The 17,082-nt window shown below is 39.6% G+C and overlaps 1 protein-coding gene across 23 annotated transcripts in view; it reads left to right on the forward strand.

The window, feature by feature from the left end:
* Positions 1 to 17,082, forward strand: part of myt1l (myelin transcription factor 1 like) — a 410,971-nt gene that overhangs the window by 214,369 nt on the left and 179,520 nt on the right. For all 23 annotated transcript variants that reach the window (XM_062982592.1, XM_062982596.1, XM_062982546.1 and 20 more), the window contains 3 exons: positions 15,561 to 15,615; positions 15,804 to 15,837; positions 16,142 to 16,204. In XM_062982592.1, the coding sequence (XP_062838662.1) occupies positions 15,561 to 15,615; positions 15,804 to 15,837; positions 16,142 to 16,204 (152 nt within the window). The remainder of the gene's footprint in view (positions 1 to 15,560; positions 15,616 to 15,803; positions 15,838 to 16,141; positions 16,205 to 17,082) is intronic.

Below are 17,082 nucleotides of genomic sequence, written 5' to 3' on the forward strand. Positions count from 1 at the left end.
CCACGCAGCTCCAGGAGTTCCTCGATGACACTGATTTTCTGGACCGCTCGCAGTCTGGCTTCAGGCCTGGGCACAGTACTGAGATGGCTTTGGTCGCCTTGGTGGATGACCTCCGCAGGGAGCTGGACAGGGGGAGTGTGACCCTGCTGGTTCTCTTGGACATCTCAGCGGCTTTCGATACCATCGACCATGGTATCCTTCTGGGGAGGCTCTCTGGGATGGGGATCGGTGGCACGGTTCTGCTGTGGCTCCAGTCCTTCCTGGAGGGTCATTCCCAGTTGGTGAAGCTGGGGGACACCTGCTCGGACCCCTGGCCATTGATCTGTGGGGTCCCGCAAGGGTCTATCCTATCCCCCATGCTATTCAACATCTACATGAAACCGCTGGGAGAGGTCATCTGGAGTTTTGGAGGGCGTTGCCATCTCTATGCAGATGACACGCAAATCCACTACTCGTTCCCATCTGACTCCAAGGAAGCCCCTCGAATGCTGAACCAGTGCCTGGCCGCTGTGGCGGACTGGATGAGGAGGAACAAGCTGAGGATCAATCCTGACAAGACAGAGGCCCTCCTGGTCAGTCGCACGTCGGATCGGGGTATTGGGTGGCAACCTGTGCTGGACGGGGTCACACTCCCCCTGAAATCACAGGTCCGCAGTTTGGGGGTCCTCCTGGACTCAGCACTGATGCTTGAGGCGCAGGTGTCGGCAGTGTTCGGGAGGGCCTTCGCACAACTCAAGCTTGTGTGCCAACTGCGACCATACCTCGTGAAGTCTGACTTGACCACGGTGGTGCATGCCTTAGTTACCTCTAGACTGGACTACTGTAATGCGCTCTACGTGGGGCTTCCCTTGAAGACGGCCCGGAAACTACAATTGGTCCAGCGCTCGGCTGCCAGGTTAATTACGGGGGCGAATTACAGGGAGAGATCTACTCCCCTGTTCAAGGAGCTCCACTGGCTGCCTTTTATTTTCCGGTCCCAATTCAAGGTGTATACCATCACATATAAAGCCCTAAACGGTTTGGGACCCACCTACCTTCGTGACCGTATCTCCTACCACAAGCCTACACGATCCCTTCGCTCATCAGGGGAAGCTCTCCTGTCCCCACTCCTGATATCCCAGACCCGCCTTGTGGGAACAAGGGAGAGGGCCTTTTCTGCTGTGGCCCCCCGATTGTGGAATTCTCTGCCCGCTGAGATTAGGCAAGCCCCCACACTAGCAGCCTTCAAGAAAGACTTGAAAACATGGCTCTTTCGCTGTGCTTTTGGAGAGTAACAATTTTATATTTCTTTTCCGTTGCTCCCCCTAATATTTATCCTCCAGAATACCCCACTCCCTTATGACCCTGTTCGCTGTGGTTTTTATTTTTATGTCTTTCTCACCCCGAGTTTTAACTTAATGTTCATGTGGTCTGCCCTTGTTTTTATTGTCTCCTTGTTTTATTTTGTAATGGATATTATTTACTGTATTGCTTATTGTATTGTGTTGTGCTGTTCTTTTATATGCTGTTTACATTGTATTGTTTTGGGCATGGCCCCATGTAAGCCTCCCCGAGTCCCCGTTGGGGAGATGGTGGCGGGGTATAAATAAAGTAGTATTATTATTATTATTATTATTATTATTATTATTATTATTATTATATGACTGAAATTCAAAATTAGAAAATTAAATATTTAGTACCAATAAACACAGCACATTAAAACATATGCCACTTTTTCCAGTGTGCTAAGAAGTTTTACACAAATTGTGAGAGATCAATTTTTTCTGGTTCGGCTGGATTCCTACTATACTATAGGACAGTGATCACTCATGGGCGAGTATGATTCTCTTTCAAGGGTAGAGTCTTGGCAGCGGGTCCATAAGTGACCTATTCGGGATCCACATGATCTGTCAAAATGAGGTTGCAGGTTTCCAAGTGGAAGACAGTCATGACAAAGGTTTTTTGACGTGCCTTCTTCTCGGCACGTTTCTTCCTTTTTCTCTCTATTTGTATCTCCTCAAAATCCATGACACCATGGTAACAGCTGCCCTCTAGTTGCAAAGCTTGAGGGCCAGGGATTCCCAGTTCCCTGTGCTTATGCCACATTTTTAAGGTTAGCTTGAAGTTCATCTTTAAATTTCTTATGTTGTCCACCAACATTTTGTTTTGCATTCTTAAAGTTGAGAATAAAGTGATTGCTTTGGGAGACGGTGATCCGACATTCAGACAAAGTGGCCAGTCCTATGATAAACATTACTTCAATGTTGATGGTCTTTGCTTCTTCTAGAAAGCTGACATTTGTCTTCCTGTCTTCCCAAGGGATTTACAGGATTTTTAAAAAGGCATCATTGATGGAATCTTTGCAAAAGTTGAGAGTAATGATTGTAGATGGTCCATATTTTGCAGACGTACAATAGAGTCAGAAAAACATCCCAGAAGTTTGTTTTCTTATTTTTCTTAATTGTTGTGGAGCTCTGAATAGAGGTCTCATATCCTTTCTTTCTTTTATCTGAGGAGTATGGAAGGACTTTAGTTCCAGTTCACTGTCCTCAAGTTGACTATTGACTCTTACGTTACTGCTGTCCACAATTGTCTTGGCTGATTTGGTATGAAGTGTATTATCTTCCTTTACTGCTCTGATTGTCTGTCTGATTGTGGCACACTTATGGTGTAGGTCATATATTTATTGATATGAGCCAAAATAATGACACAAAGAAAGCTTATCCAGATTAGGTAACTCGACAGCATGGAAATCTTATGACCGAGAGATTCGTTCGTTCTCTCAAATTTAAAAGGCACAGAAAGGTCAATCTCTTCTGTGATGAAAGGTTACAACATTTGGCGCTTATTACATGTTATCTACGGTATTTAGTTTAGGGGGAAAGGAAATAAAGGAGGCTACGATAAAGACATACAAAGGTATGGGTGGCATACAGGAAATGGAAATATTTTTTTTTATCCTTTTCCCTTAATTCTAGGACCCAGGATCATTTGGTGACAAAGGATGTGTCTACCAATTTAGCTATATTTAAAGGGAATATTAGACAAATTTATGGAGAATAAGGTCATGAAATCATTTTTTTTCTGATTCTGAATACTAGCTCTTGGAAAACAGCAGCAGGAAAGGGAAGCTGTTTTCATGGTTGTGGGCTGACATATTTTGGAGGCAGGATATGTTGTAGGTCTTTGATCTAATCCAGTATAACCCTTCTTATTGTGGTGTTAACCAATTGGGAAGTTTAGATCACTTTTTGAAGGTAAATATTAATGAATTTGAAATCCATTATGAGAGTATGATATTATAATTGTCTGTTAATGTACTGCTACTCAAGCTGGTTGCCAATGATGGTAATACTTCATATTTAGAGTTACCAGATCTCAGGGCCTGGGTCAGATTCTCCAGGACAGACTCCTCCACTTGGCGACATGATGAGGATTAGAATCTCATGGCAAGAGTGCTGCTTTGAGAAAGATTTTTGGTCTGCTGCTGGCCTTGCTGTTATAGGCTACTTTGAAATGCTTGCATACATTTTCCAGTAGATTCTATCAGGCCATGTCTCTATTCCCTTTCTCCCAAAGTTTGCCAAATTGCAGCTGATATCAGGACTCAGTGGGAAAGCATGCTCCACTTGGAGGAATACTGAACTGCTTCAGGAATATGGTGCTACCGTATTATTGGCATTTCTTTTTGTGTAAACTTTCTAGTTCGGTTTCCATTCTTCTCCCCATATTCTAAATGGATAAAACCTCAGTACAATTTCATTTCTTGGTTGGAAGCACATAAACCTCTCTCTCTTTCCCTGTCTTTTTCTCTTGCCTCCTGTAACTCCTGCCTACATAATATCCCTCATTCCCTAGAGCCTCTCTTTCTTCCCATCTCGCACAACTCCTGGTTAAATGTCTTTTGCTTCTCTGCTTCCTCTGTCTTGCTCGACATCTTTTTTCCTTCACCTCCCCACTGACAACTCCTGTTTTTCTCCTTTCCTTCTCACCATCCTTCCTTTCCTGTTCACATCATCTAGTTGCACTTATTTTTATCTCCTAATCCACCTCCCTCTCATCTCCCTTGTCCTTTTCTCTCCTCATTCCTAGATAATTTGTCTTAACCCTCCCATCCCCATCTCTTTTCTTCCCTGTCATTTTTCCTTCACATTCACTTCTAGCTATATATATCATCTCAGTTTCATTCCCTTATTCCCTATTTCTCCAATTCTTTCTGCTTCCCACAAAACCCCTAACTGGGATGTGTTTGGTTTCTAGCTTCAAAACTCTTTGTCTTCACCCCTTTCAAAAATATATGGTTATTGATATATGTTCATGATTTTTGGAGTGAAGGCTGACTGGAAAAAAATGTATCTATTGGGAGACATTGATAAATGGGAGCAACTCATTAAAAGCAGAGTTTGGAGACATTTCTTTGTATTGGAAACATTTATTCAATTGGACCACAATTCCCACGTGTGCTAAAAGCAATGCTGGCAATGGTGATTGAAAGAGAGCCAGAAAAAACTTGTTCGTTTCTCTTCAATTCAGATCTTGTGAAACTTATTTTTTGTCATTTGTTTGGCTTTGTTTTTTATTTTCACAATATGCTCTGAGCTATTAAACGATTAATGCTATTTACAGGAGCTATGGATCACATTTTGATCTTTAAATCCTAGGAGCTGGGATACTTCTGACTTCCAATTAGTAGTGGTTTGGGTGTTACAGGACCTTCTTGGTGTTTATTTTACTACAATATACAGGCAAAGTGTCTCAGTTAGTGATCCTATTTTTCTGGAATGGTCAGTGGAATAAGCACATGGGAGTCAACCCCTTTTGCAATGGAAATAAGCTCATGGGCAGTCAGCCCCATTTCTACACATGGGCAAAAGTAATTCCCTAAGGAGTATATTTTTCACTTGTAGGTAAAAGGATAAGTATCATCTGAGATTCTATTCCTGGGGAAGCATTCACTTATGATTCAAAATGGCAGCTCTTCCTCTAGTTGTTGCACTCTGTATTTTATAGGTTTTTAAGGAAAAGACAGAGGAAGGAGTTAATACTGTCATTTGGGATTCCTAGCAAGCTAGCAGCTGAGTGCTGTGAATTGCAAATTGATCATGGCAAAGTAGACATCGTGAGTTGTCAGCCATTATTGCCCCCCAAACTTTAGGAGATGCTTGTAATGTTATATGAAGTATCTATCATCAAATATACATGATACCATCACAATACTTGCTAACACCCCTAAAGATATTCATAAAAAATGTAGAAGCTCTGGATTTTCTAATACATTTTATTAAATGTATAATTAATTTGTGGAACTTGCTGGTGTAGGGTATTAATTATTGAACTAAGAGTGTAGCATGTTATAGGAATTAGGTATTTTGTATGAGGAGATTGTTTTTTAAAAAAGGAAAATACAAAAATAAAGATAGCGAGTCTTCATGATATGAAGCCCATCATGGTTGCTGATCTGATTACTGATTAAATATTGTTTTAGAAAGATAGCTGGCTGTAGAATTATTTTGCCAGCTGTGGATTCCATAAGTGACCAACTTCAAAATATCTATAGATCTGTAGAGAGCCAGCTCATACATCTCCTTCTGTATGCAGCTTGTGCTAGAAATTACTCAGCATGCACACTGAATTCCAGTTGTGTGATTGCCAGAGATATGGGCTGAGCTCAGGGTAGATTAGCTCTCAGCAAACCATCTCAATTGCTTGTGATACCCCAAAGTACACAGAGCTCAACGTGCAAAGGAAGCAGTCACATGATTGCCCCCTCCCAGTGCACAGCTTGGGATGAAGCTCATTGCAGGCTGAATATATCCTGGCAGCAGCTGTATATTGAGGGCACCATCAGCATTCTTTCTGTGTCCTTGATTTCAGATGGGTAGAATTCTAGTAATGAGCCTTGTGGCTATTGAAGCCAATGTCCAAAACTTAAGGGTGTGGGCATCAGGGTTGTTCAAGCTATAATATATTGGTATCCATTAGATCAATCAGTGGTCTTTTTTAAAAAAACATACTGAAATGAATATTAATACATCCAGTATTTCCACTTTTAGATTTAAGAGCTGGGGACCTAGATGATTACAGAGCTCTGTCAGCATTAAACAAATTTTCTCATTATATTTTGCTTTTTGTTTTACCAGCCTGCTTAGATTAGATTTTCCCCATTTTTAAATCACAAAATTCAAAAACAACACAAACCTAGAGTCTACTGTCTAGTTGTACCAAATATTTCTCATTAAAAGCCAAAGTAGCTTTTATGACTACAACGGAATGTTAAGGTCAAATATTAAAATCCATAAAAAATAGTATAAAAATAAAATTATGGCTAAAAAGCACACCTCTGCCTTGTGCCTAAGTGACACGACAATTTCAGTGTTGGGTTACTGTGAGTTTTCTGGGCTGTATGGCCATGTTCCAGAAGCATTCTCTCCTGAAGTTTCTCCCACATCTATGGCAGGCATCCTCAAAGGTTGTGAGGTCTGTTGGAAACTAGGCAAATGGGGTTTACATATCTGTGGAATGTCCAGGGTTGGAGGAAGAACTCTTGTCTGTTGGAGGCAAGTGTAAATGTTGCAGTTGATCACTTTGATTAGCATGGAATGGCCTTGCAGCTTCAAAGCCTGGCTGCTTCCTGTTACCCAGTGTTACTTGAGCCTCTTTTTTTCTATCCACACACTAGTTATTCCTGATATAAACCAATCAGTATTGTTCATAATGTTAAGAAGCAGAGGCTTGTAAAAAGCCAGTTGTGGGCTTTGTTCCCCATGCTATGGAAAATTACTAGATGGAACGATTAGTTTCATACCTAGGAGGAAATGTCATAGTGGATACAAAAGAGCAGTGATGCAGACAGTATGTCAACAATATATGGAAAGTTAAATGCCCCTTATCTATATGATAGACAAAGAATAATAGGTAGTGAAACAGGGGTGAGGTATCTGTGATCCATGGGTCTAATAAAGTCCACAGGGTTTTTATATCAGGTTTGCAGAAGCTCAATGATGTTCTGAGATCAGGGCTCAATGACTGCTATAAGTGAAATTTGCATAGGGAAAGGAGAGAAGGAGCAAAGCTATATGCCCATTCAGCTGATACTTACAGGACCTAACTGAATCTCAGTGTCAAAACATGGGAGAAGAAAGAAGGTTGAAGCCATGTCACCAGTTGAGACACCAGGAAAAGTTCTAGTTGGTTCTTTGTCCAGGGATTGGTCTTAAATGTATCTCTGTTTCATTAATTTCGTCTGGCCCATGGATGATTTTGGAAGGATTCCGCTTCTGGGCTAAATAGTTCACTAAATAATAACAAGGTAATTTTTCTGCTCCTTAAAATGGACTTGGTAATTTTATAAGACATTGGGGTTTATAATTTGTTTCCTGAAATGAAATTACCTAATGGAGACCACAAGATGATACAAAGTCCTCAATCCAACATCCCCTCAGCATATTGTAAATATCCACATGCAGACCTATACTACTCTGAGCCATGTCTTCCCACCAACTTACTGTGAAGCCTCTGAAGCAACTATTGCATGCTTTGTATCAAACATTCAGAGAAGCATCTGGCAGTGACCCCATAACCAGACCTTACAATCATTAAAGGAGTGAGCCCAGTTGATGTTAGTGTTGAAGTCATTGCTTTGCTTCTGGCTGTAGAGAAGTAGTCAGGCCCTTTTTAAAATTCTGCTTCCTTACTGCAAAACACAGTATGGCCATGTGGGACAGCTATAAGGACTTTAAAATATAGGAGGGCTTTGGGTACTGCTGAATGAGGATGGGCATAACATTCCTCACATTGCCCAAAAAAGGAAACACGCTTATAAAGGACACATGTCCCTAACACAGTTCTTACCATGGTATAGAAACAACAACAACAACAACAACAACAATAATAAAACTTTATTTATACCCCGCCACCATCTCCCCAATGGGGACTCGGGGCGGCTTACATGGGGCCATGCCCAAAACAATACAATATAAACAGCATATAAAAGAACAACACATCACAACACAATAAGGAATACAATAAATAATAATATCCATTACAAAATAAATAAAGGAAACAATGAAAAACAAGGGCAGACCACATGAACATTAAGTTAAAACTCGGGGTGAGAGAGACATAAGAATAAAAACCACAGTGAAACAGGGTCATAAGGAAGTGGGGTATTCTGGAGGATAGATATTAGAGGGAGCAACGGAAAAGAAATATAACATAGTTACTCTCCAAAAGCACAATGGAAGAGCCATGTTTTCAAGTCTTTCTTGAAGGCTGCTAATGTGGGGGCTTGCCTAATCTCAATGGGCAGTGAGTTCCACAATCGGGGGGCCACAGCAGAAAAGGCCCTCTCCCTTGTTCCCACAAGGCGGGTCTGGGATATCGGGAGTGGGGACAGGAGAGCTTCCCCTGATGAACGAAGGGATTGGGTAGGCTTATGATAGGAGATACGGTCACGAAGGCAGGTGGGTCCCAAACCGTTTAGGGCTTTATATGTGATGGTATACACCTTGAATTGGGACCGAAAATAAAAGGCAGCCAGTGGACCTCCTTGAACAAAAGTCAGGCAACTGGACTGGATGTGTTTTCAGAAGTCTTCTTAGATAAGGAGGCTGTCCATAGTGGGCACAACCTCCTCAACTAGGAGCCCTTGAAAGCTTGAACCAGATTGAACCAGATTGGATCTTTGCCTTCAAAGTAGTTCTTTTTCACAAAAGAGTGTTGCCTTGTGTTGGAAACACTTTCTGCTAGAGGAAGGATAGTTGTGCATGTGTTTTCACTCTGGTCCTTTGTGTTGACCTGTCCAAACTGCACAAGATGATGCACAAACTTCAGCAATATACCTTCTTCTTTAAAAATGATATTTCATCCAACATTTCTTTGTATTTCTGCAATGCTTTGGATCCGTAAAACATGTGGATAGCTTTTTTCTCATGTATGGTTGATATTGCTTGCCTGCATTCATTCCTAAATATTGTACTGCAAAAGCAGGGTAACATAGAGAATCCAGAGGGGAAGCAGCTTACTATAAAACTGAAATGAAGATCCTTCTTTCTCATGAAGAGGCCAGATTTCCTCATTTGTAATCTGTTGGGTGACACATGTCAGGTGTGGAATTAAAAAGCAAAGCAGTCACAGGAGTTTCTTCTTTCTGCCAGCCTTTTCTCTCTCCCTCCCCCCCTTTCTTATTCGGTATGTCTGTATGCCTTCTTGCCTCTTACTTTTCTCTCTCTTTTCCCTCTCTGTTTCTCTCCCTGGCAAGAGCCATCTGTCCCTTCCCCAAGAAGCCTGCTGGGCTGGGAGGAAGAAAGAGAGACTCCTGCTCCCTGCCCAGCGTGGGCGGAAAATGGATAGACGGCTCTTGCTAGACACCTAATTTCAAATAGGCCAAGTGCCACATGTACCTTTAGGGCTTAGGTCATTTACCCCATTACAAAAGAATAAAACAGCATTTCCTAAATACCTTTCTGTATTGAAAGGATAGATTTGTAAAACAGAGAAATTGTCCATATAAGTTAAGGAATTCATTCTTGGGTCTGTGGAATATAGGAGGGGGGAAAAGAGGAGAATCTGGCTACTCTTGTGTTGTCATTGTAAAAAAATGCTTTTAAATTGATACGTGTAGCTTTGTCATAAAACAGCAACTTCCACCTCAGAAAGGATCTGCAGGGTAGGCTATCTGCTTTCCCATATCAATATAACCTTGTGATGAGCTGTCTGAGCTGCTCTGTAACTATGCATTTCCAAATCAAAATAGCCAGGTTGCCAGAAAGCGTAATTAGATTATGAATGGACCATAGGTTAGGCATGTTTCTTACAAAAGCTGCGCTAGATTCTTTGCTTTGCTCTCAGCTTCTTCACTGTGTTCCCAACTCCTAATCGAACAACAGGCTATCTAAAATCTAGGGAAGTCTCTCACAGTATTGATTTTGGAAATGTATTTTTGTTTGAGTGTTATGTATTTTATAATCAGCACTCGTCAATTCTGTGTCCCAGCCTAATAACAAATATAGTCATTATTAAAATAAAAAAATAATATATGGACTATTCTGCTTTGACTAGTAGAAAGTTGAAAAGCAAGTACAAAACCAAAATAAAACCCTGAAATAAATTTCTTAATTTTCTTTTTTACACCAACACTTTTGAAAGTCTCGAGAGCATTCATAAATTTGTTACATTTCTTGTCATAACGTTTTTTGGCACTCAGAAGACAAAAAATAACATTTAATGTGAGTTTTGTCCACAATGTGAAGCATGCAGTATTCAGAATAGTGCAGGATTTTTTTGTACATGATGTATTGGTTTGCATTTTGGACTGTTTGTGTGTTTTCTTGTGGAGGTGTAACTCAAAACCCTGTAAATCCTTAAATTACAAGAATACATTTTAGTACAATACAAGGTTCAGACATGCTGAAAAAATAGAGGAACCAGAATGGTATAGTTGCTTGAGTGTTGAATCAGACATACATTTGAATTCTCACTCAGTCATGGAAATTCACTGAGTGAGCTTGAACAAGTCGCCCTCTGGTAGCCTCAGAGAAAGGCAAAAACAACCCCATTCTGAACAGATCTTGCCAAGAAAACCTCATGATAGGGTTGCCATAAATTGGAGACAGCTTGAAGGTATGCAATAACAACAAGCAGAGCATAAAATGGTGGTTCCCTATTTTGAAGTCAATGTACATAATATCTCCAGTTGTTCAAGTCATTTTGACATCATGTTCCTAGCAGTACATGTATATTAGAATGATATTAAATATGTAATGTGTTTCTCTGACCATTCATGATACCCCCAATTTGTGTGAAGCATTCATCTTATTCAGGGGCGCCTTGAGTAAAAACATCTTCACATCCCACAGGGAATTCAATACTCTTGTGATATTTCTTACCTCCTGCATGAAAGACAATGAATACTTTTTCCATCGCATTTTCAGCATTTTCTGCATTTTCTGCAAAATGTCTGTGTTTATAGCCAGTATTTTTCCATGTATGCATATGAAGTTAAGCACACACATACAGAAAACAGAGAAGAAGTCATTAAGTGATGAAAAAGAAACATTTGTCAAATGCTTCTGGTTTTTATTAGTATTTTATAACACATTCAAAATAGAAAAAATAAAATAAATTTCTTACACAAATAAGAACAACATTTAGGAAAATTACTATAGATATCAACATATTTTTATCTTCTAAACACTACCTATGGTATCTATAGGGAGTGGAAAGACAAAGATGACTTTCTCTCTCCTTAATAGAGGCTATAATTGATACATAAGTGAGAAAGACTTGTATTAAATGTATCCTTAATTGTACCTCTACTGATTACATGATTCTTCTATTTATCAATGCTCCTGCCTGTTAAAGTTGTGCAACAAGGCAACAGCATTTTATAGTTTTGTGAGATGGCACAATTACACAAATGTTTTCTTGGCAAATGCCACAAATTTTGATCCAAGAAATCCTTGCTGTCCTGTAGGTAAGGAGAAGTGTTTTGGCAGAATTCACTATCTTCCTTGCCACCATGAGCAGTCTTCACACATAAATCTTCTCTTGTTTTAGCAACAGCTAGATCACAAAGGTTCTTGTCTAGCTATGTTTGACCTGAAGAAGAGTTCTTGCTTTTTTAAGATGATGTGTTCCTTCAAAAGCCTTAATACCCAAGCCACTTTATATTCCATATTATCCACATATTGTATACTTTATATAAATCTTTTAATGCATGGCCTTCTCAACATGGAATCATTGGGTGGTGTACATAAAATATGAATATAATATAACAACGGTAACAAAATTATGTTAAGGAGAATAAAAACTATTCAAGTGTCATGAAGAGCAAACTCTAGTCTCCCCAATCTGAGACCCACTAAGTATATGTAGGGCGCATCCAGACAGCCCCTTAGAAGCATCTTCAAGGAGGGCATCCAAATGACATCCCACAGAAAAGCGATTGCATTCTCCACAAAGCAGGAAAACTCTACTTTGTACCAAATTAATCTGATAGCCCATTAGACATATGCTTTTGTGAAAAGCCTGCGTCTAATGGGCTATGGGCCTGTGTGGACAGGCCCACAGGAAGTCCTGGGACTTCCCTGCGACCTGTCCAAACACCCATCCTGCACCTTTTGGGCTCTTGGAGCCCAGAAGGTGCAAGTTTGCCCCCACCACCTTCTGAAAATTCTTTAAAAATGGGGGGGGGGGGGGGTAAGGGACTGTGCTGCAAGACCTTCATTAGGGATGTAGCATTACATGCGAGAAAGCAAGAGGGAGGCAGAAGCAATTTGGGCCCCCCCTCAGTTCTTCAGCGTACGTTGTTTTTACTCCCTCCCATTACTCATTTTCTTGGGGGGGGGGGAGTGGACTGGAAGCCGTGACCTTTCGCATTTTTAAAACGCGGTCTATATCTAGCTCTGCATTGTTTATGTAGGCCAGGGGTCCCCAAACTAAGGCCCGGGGGCCGGATGCGACCCTCCAAGGTCATTTACCTGGCCCCCACCCTCAGTTTTATAATATAATATATTGTATATACATATAATATTGATAATAATATTATAATGTAATACAATATAACACTAATAATAATACCATATAATAATATTAATTATATATTCTACATTGCATATAATATTACTAATAATATTACAGTATAGTGGTATAGTTCAATATAGTCATATATAATGCTAATATTGTGCTATGCTAATAATATAATATACTAGCTGTGCCCGGCCATGCGTTGCTGTGGCAAAGTGGTGGTGGTATTGGTTAAAAACTGTTGTGTAATTTTTATTTGACGTTATTTGCAATTTTTTATTAATTTTATTGTAATATTTTTATTTATTATATTTTATTATTTTCTTGTATTATTTTTAGTTATTTTCTGTTATTATAGTATTTTATTGTATTAATTTTTAGTGTTTTTTATTATTTTTTATTGGGTTGCTAGGAGACCAAGTTGGAGGAGCTTAGCCTTCTAACTGGCAGCAATTGGATAAAAGCAATTATTCCTCTCTCTCTAATTAGGACTTTATTTTTCTTTTCTTTTTGTTGTATCAACCTAGAGCCGTGGATGTTGGGTTGTGTTGTCAAATGTCGAGGTTGGGGGGCCTGTAGTTTTGTTGTTTTGTGGGTCGCCGTGATGCCATCACTCTTTTATATATATAGATTGTATGTACATATAATTTGTAAGCCACTCTAAGTCCCCTTTGGGGTGAGAAGGGTGTGATACAAATGTAGTAAATAAATGCAGTAAATAATAAATAAATAAATAAATTTTAGACTTAGGCTCACCCAAAGTCTGAAATGACTTGAAGGCACACAACAACAACAACAACAACAACAACAACAACCCTAATTAACTTGACTATCTCATTGGCCAGAAGCAGGACCACACTTCCCATTGAAATCCTGATAAATGTATGTTGGTTAAAAAAAATTTTATTTTAAAATATTGTATTGTTCTTTCATTGTTGTTGTTGTTGTTGTTGTTGTTGTTTTTGCACTACAAATAAGACAAATATGCAGTGTGCATCGGAATTTGTTTGTATTTTCTTTCAAATGATAATCCGGCCCTTCAACAGTCTGAAGGATTGTGGACCGGCCCTCGGCTTAAAAAGTTTGAGGACCCCTGATGTAGGCATTGAATGTTTGCCTGTTACTATGTTGGAAGCCGGTCTGAGTCCCCATGGGGAGATAGGGCAGGGTACAAATTAAGTTGTTTTATTATTATTATTATTATTATTATTATTATTATTATTATTATGTTATTGTTCATATCATATTGTTTTTGTTGACCCTACTTTTCCATTTACAGAGCTAGATTACTGTTTTTCTTTGAAATACGGTAAATATTGAAAAACCTTTAACCTACTGATGCTTCAACATAATTTCATTGGGATTTATTTTCATTTTGAAATTTACCAGTAGCTGTTGCATTTTCTACCCTTGGCTTATACTAGAGTGAATAAGTTTCCCCAGTTTTTTTGTGGTAAAATTAGGTGCCTCGGCTTCTATTAGGGTCAGCTTATACTCAAGTATATACAGTAATTGGTACATTCCAGGAAGTGTGCTCCAAGGCCTAATGCCAGCCTTGTAAGTTATTTTCTCTTTTTAACTCTTTTCTGTAGGTTTTTTTTGTGTTTGGGTGCCCTGCCCGAAGGCCTAGCAGGGCATCTGGGCAACCCCACCCCCAGGAAAGCACAGATGTTGGGGCCAGGTGTGTGGACTTTGACCCGGGCGCAATTGCATTTAAGAAACCAAATTGCACCTGGGTTGTTAAAGCCCTGTGTGGAACCACCCTGAGATAGTGACACCTTTGTTTTCAGGTTGAGAGGACAATGTTGTTTTCATATGCTTTCTGACACCAATATTTCTATTTCTCATCTTGGGTTCTGTGAATAGAAGTGTCTCATCCACAGTGTGATGAGAGCTCCAGATGGGATTCTGACACACAGTATGGTGGAAATTATTTGGATCTAGAGCTACCCATAATAGGTACTTGTGACTTTACTTCTCCAAATCGGTCTCCCAAGTACAATGATCTGTTCTCAATGTGGTAATGCATGAACTGACCTGCCATAATGGTGCACAAATTCATTTTATCTGATAGTTCTAAATCTGAATATACATGAGTCTCCTCTTTAATTTGTACTAGTGGATGTTGCCTATCTTTTTAATTTAAAGAGTCTTCCACTCACATGTTACCAGTCAGCATATAATAGTGCACATATTGATCTCTGATCAGTGACCATGATTTATTTAGCAGGACTTGGAGTGTGTAAACATGAAGATATCATTGCAAATTTTAACCTATAATGACTAAGGCCCCTTCCACACAGGTGAGTAAAATCCCACATTTTCTGCTTTGAACTGGAATATATGACAGTGTGGACTCATATAACCTAGTTCAAAGCAGATATTGTGGGATTTTCTGCCTTGATATTCTGGGTTATATGGCTCTGTGGAAGGGCCCTGAGTTTACCATGTATTTCAGTTCTTCAGAATAATGTGATGGGACAAACAGAGTGAGGGTGGGGAGCTCTTTCTTCATTAAAAGAAGAGCAGGGAGACATATCATATCTTAAGATCTCTTTGTGCTTCAACTGTTTTCTTCTTTTTACTAAAAAATCTCTCTCTTGAAAGCCTCCCAATATTCTAGAGTACCTGACCCCAGTTTCAAATTGCAAAGAAATCTGTTAGATTCTGCCTCTCTTGGCTTTCCTTTAAAGAGAACTGTTCATAAAGAAAGTGGGGGTGGGGAAGGAAACCTAATGCATTTTTTTAAAAAAGAGAAAATTGGTTGTGAGTGAAAGAGATGGGGGGAAGGAATAGAGGAAGAGCACATGAACCAGGTGATTAGAATAAAATTTGCCATGTGCTTTTTATGTTTCTAAACAATTGTAGGGAGCTTTTAAAACAGGGGTGAGGGAGAGAAAGGGGAAAATCCCTCTTAATGCAGAGCCTCCCCTCACAGGATAAAATGGAATTAAAATATTGTCAATAAATTGTGTGAGATAGACTGTATCAGTCTGTGCATTGATAGTCTGTGCATGCAGGATAAGAGCATTGACTGGCTGCTAATCTATTCCCAGATGGAGGTGGATGCAGACGAGAAGCGCCATCGCACACGGTCCAAAGGTGTTCGAGGTACGTCTCTTGCTTCAGTAAATCACTCAAGGCCCCTGCTCAGGGTGACCTTCATCCTCCGGAATCTCTTTGCATGATTCATTCTGACCCTTGCTTTTTTACACAGCCTTTTTTTGGCAATTTTCAGCAGAAGAGGGGGGCACTTGTAATAGATGATAAATTTTTATATATTTTCCATCTCTCTGCAGTTCCCGTGGAACCAGCCATACAAGAGCTGTTCAGGTTAGTGCTCTGAGTGTAAAATGTATCCCCATTAGCAATTTAGAAAATTCATGCCTTTTAATGGGTATAATGCACTTTCAAGTTCATTGGTGGCTTGCTCATGCCCTGCTGCACTGATGAAATTAATTCCCCTGGGATTTGCTAATAAAAAGCATCCCCCTTCCCCCCAGTTTTCCTTTTAGTTATTTGATTTCTCCTTTCTGTCTTTGTTGCCCTCCATCTCTGTAATGCCTACCGCCTGCTTTTAATATAATCTCTGAGCAGCACACCGACACCTGTATAATTAATTCCTTCTTTTTTACAGCTGTCCTACCCCTGGCTGTGATGGCAGTGGTCATGTTAGTGGCAAATATGCAAGACACAGAAGGTAATGTGTGTGTGTGTGTGTGTGTTTGTGCGTAACAAGAACGGGCTGGAAATATCCAGTAAGCAACTTAGCTAACATGACTCTGTTAATGACCTTAACATAATTGTTGGGCAATTAATAGTGTACACAAGAATTTCTTTTGTACTTTTGTATAATTTTTGCACCTGATTGCATTCTCACTTTGTTATAGCATCCCAATCGTCAACTTTTCTAACAAAACTGCAGCATTAATTGGAATCAAACAAAAGAAACAGGAGAAGTGAGGTAGACATGCCCCTTTCTAACTCTAATCAGACTTAGCACTGATTAGGTATATTAACCATGTAGAGAAATAATACACACACACATATCTGTTTCATGGAATGCACATCTCTCTACTCTTCATGATCAGATTGGTCACGGAGTTTTGCAGTTTGTTTTTGGAAAATTGAAATGTTAGCTTAATTGGCATACTTTATGCCAGTATAGTGTACATTATATGATAAAGTGCAGAAATGGAATAAAACCATAGTCTTTTGAGTACAGGGCAATGTTGAGGTTATATTCCATGGGAGAACTTTAGAACAGGTCAATGATAATATGGCTTTTAGATCCAGGTGATTTTATTATTATCATAAAAGTTCTGTGCCCTTACTTTGGTGAGTATCATGACTGATAAATATATTCAGTCATTTTTAGACACCCCTTTATTGTTTGTTCCCCAAGAAATTATTGGAATGTTTGGACATATTTCAGTGAAGTCATTTACAGATTTCTGTAACTGAGGTGAAGGCGTGTTGACATACTTAAAAAAAGTATTATACATCTAAAGTGTTCACTTTCCGGTTTTGTGTTTCCTGTGTAGCATAAAAGTGCCAAAATGAGGTGATGGGAAGCTG

This window comes from Anolis carolinensis, chromosome 1, assembly GCF_035594765.1.
Source record: "Anolis carolinensis isolate JA03-04 chromosome 1, rAnoCar3.1.pri, whole genome shotgun sequence".
NCBI lineage: Eukaryota > Metazoa > Chordata > Lepidosauria > Squamata > Dactyloidae > Anolis > Anolis carolinensis.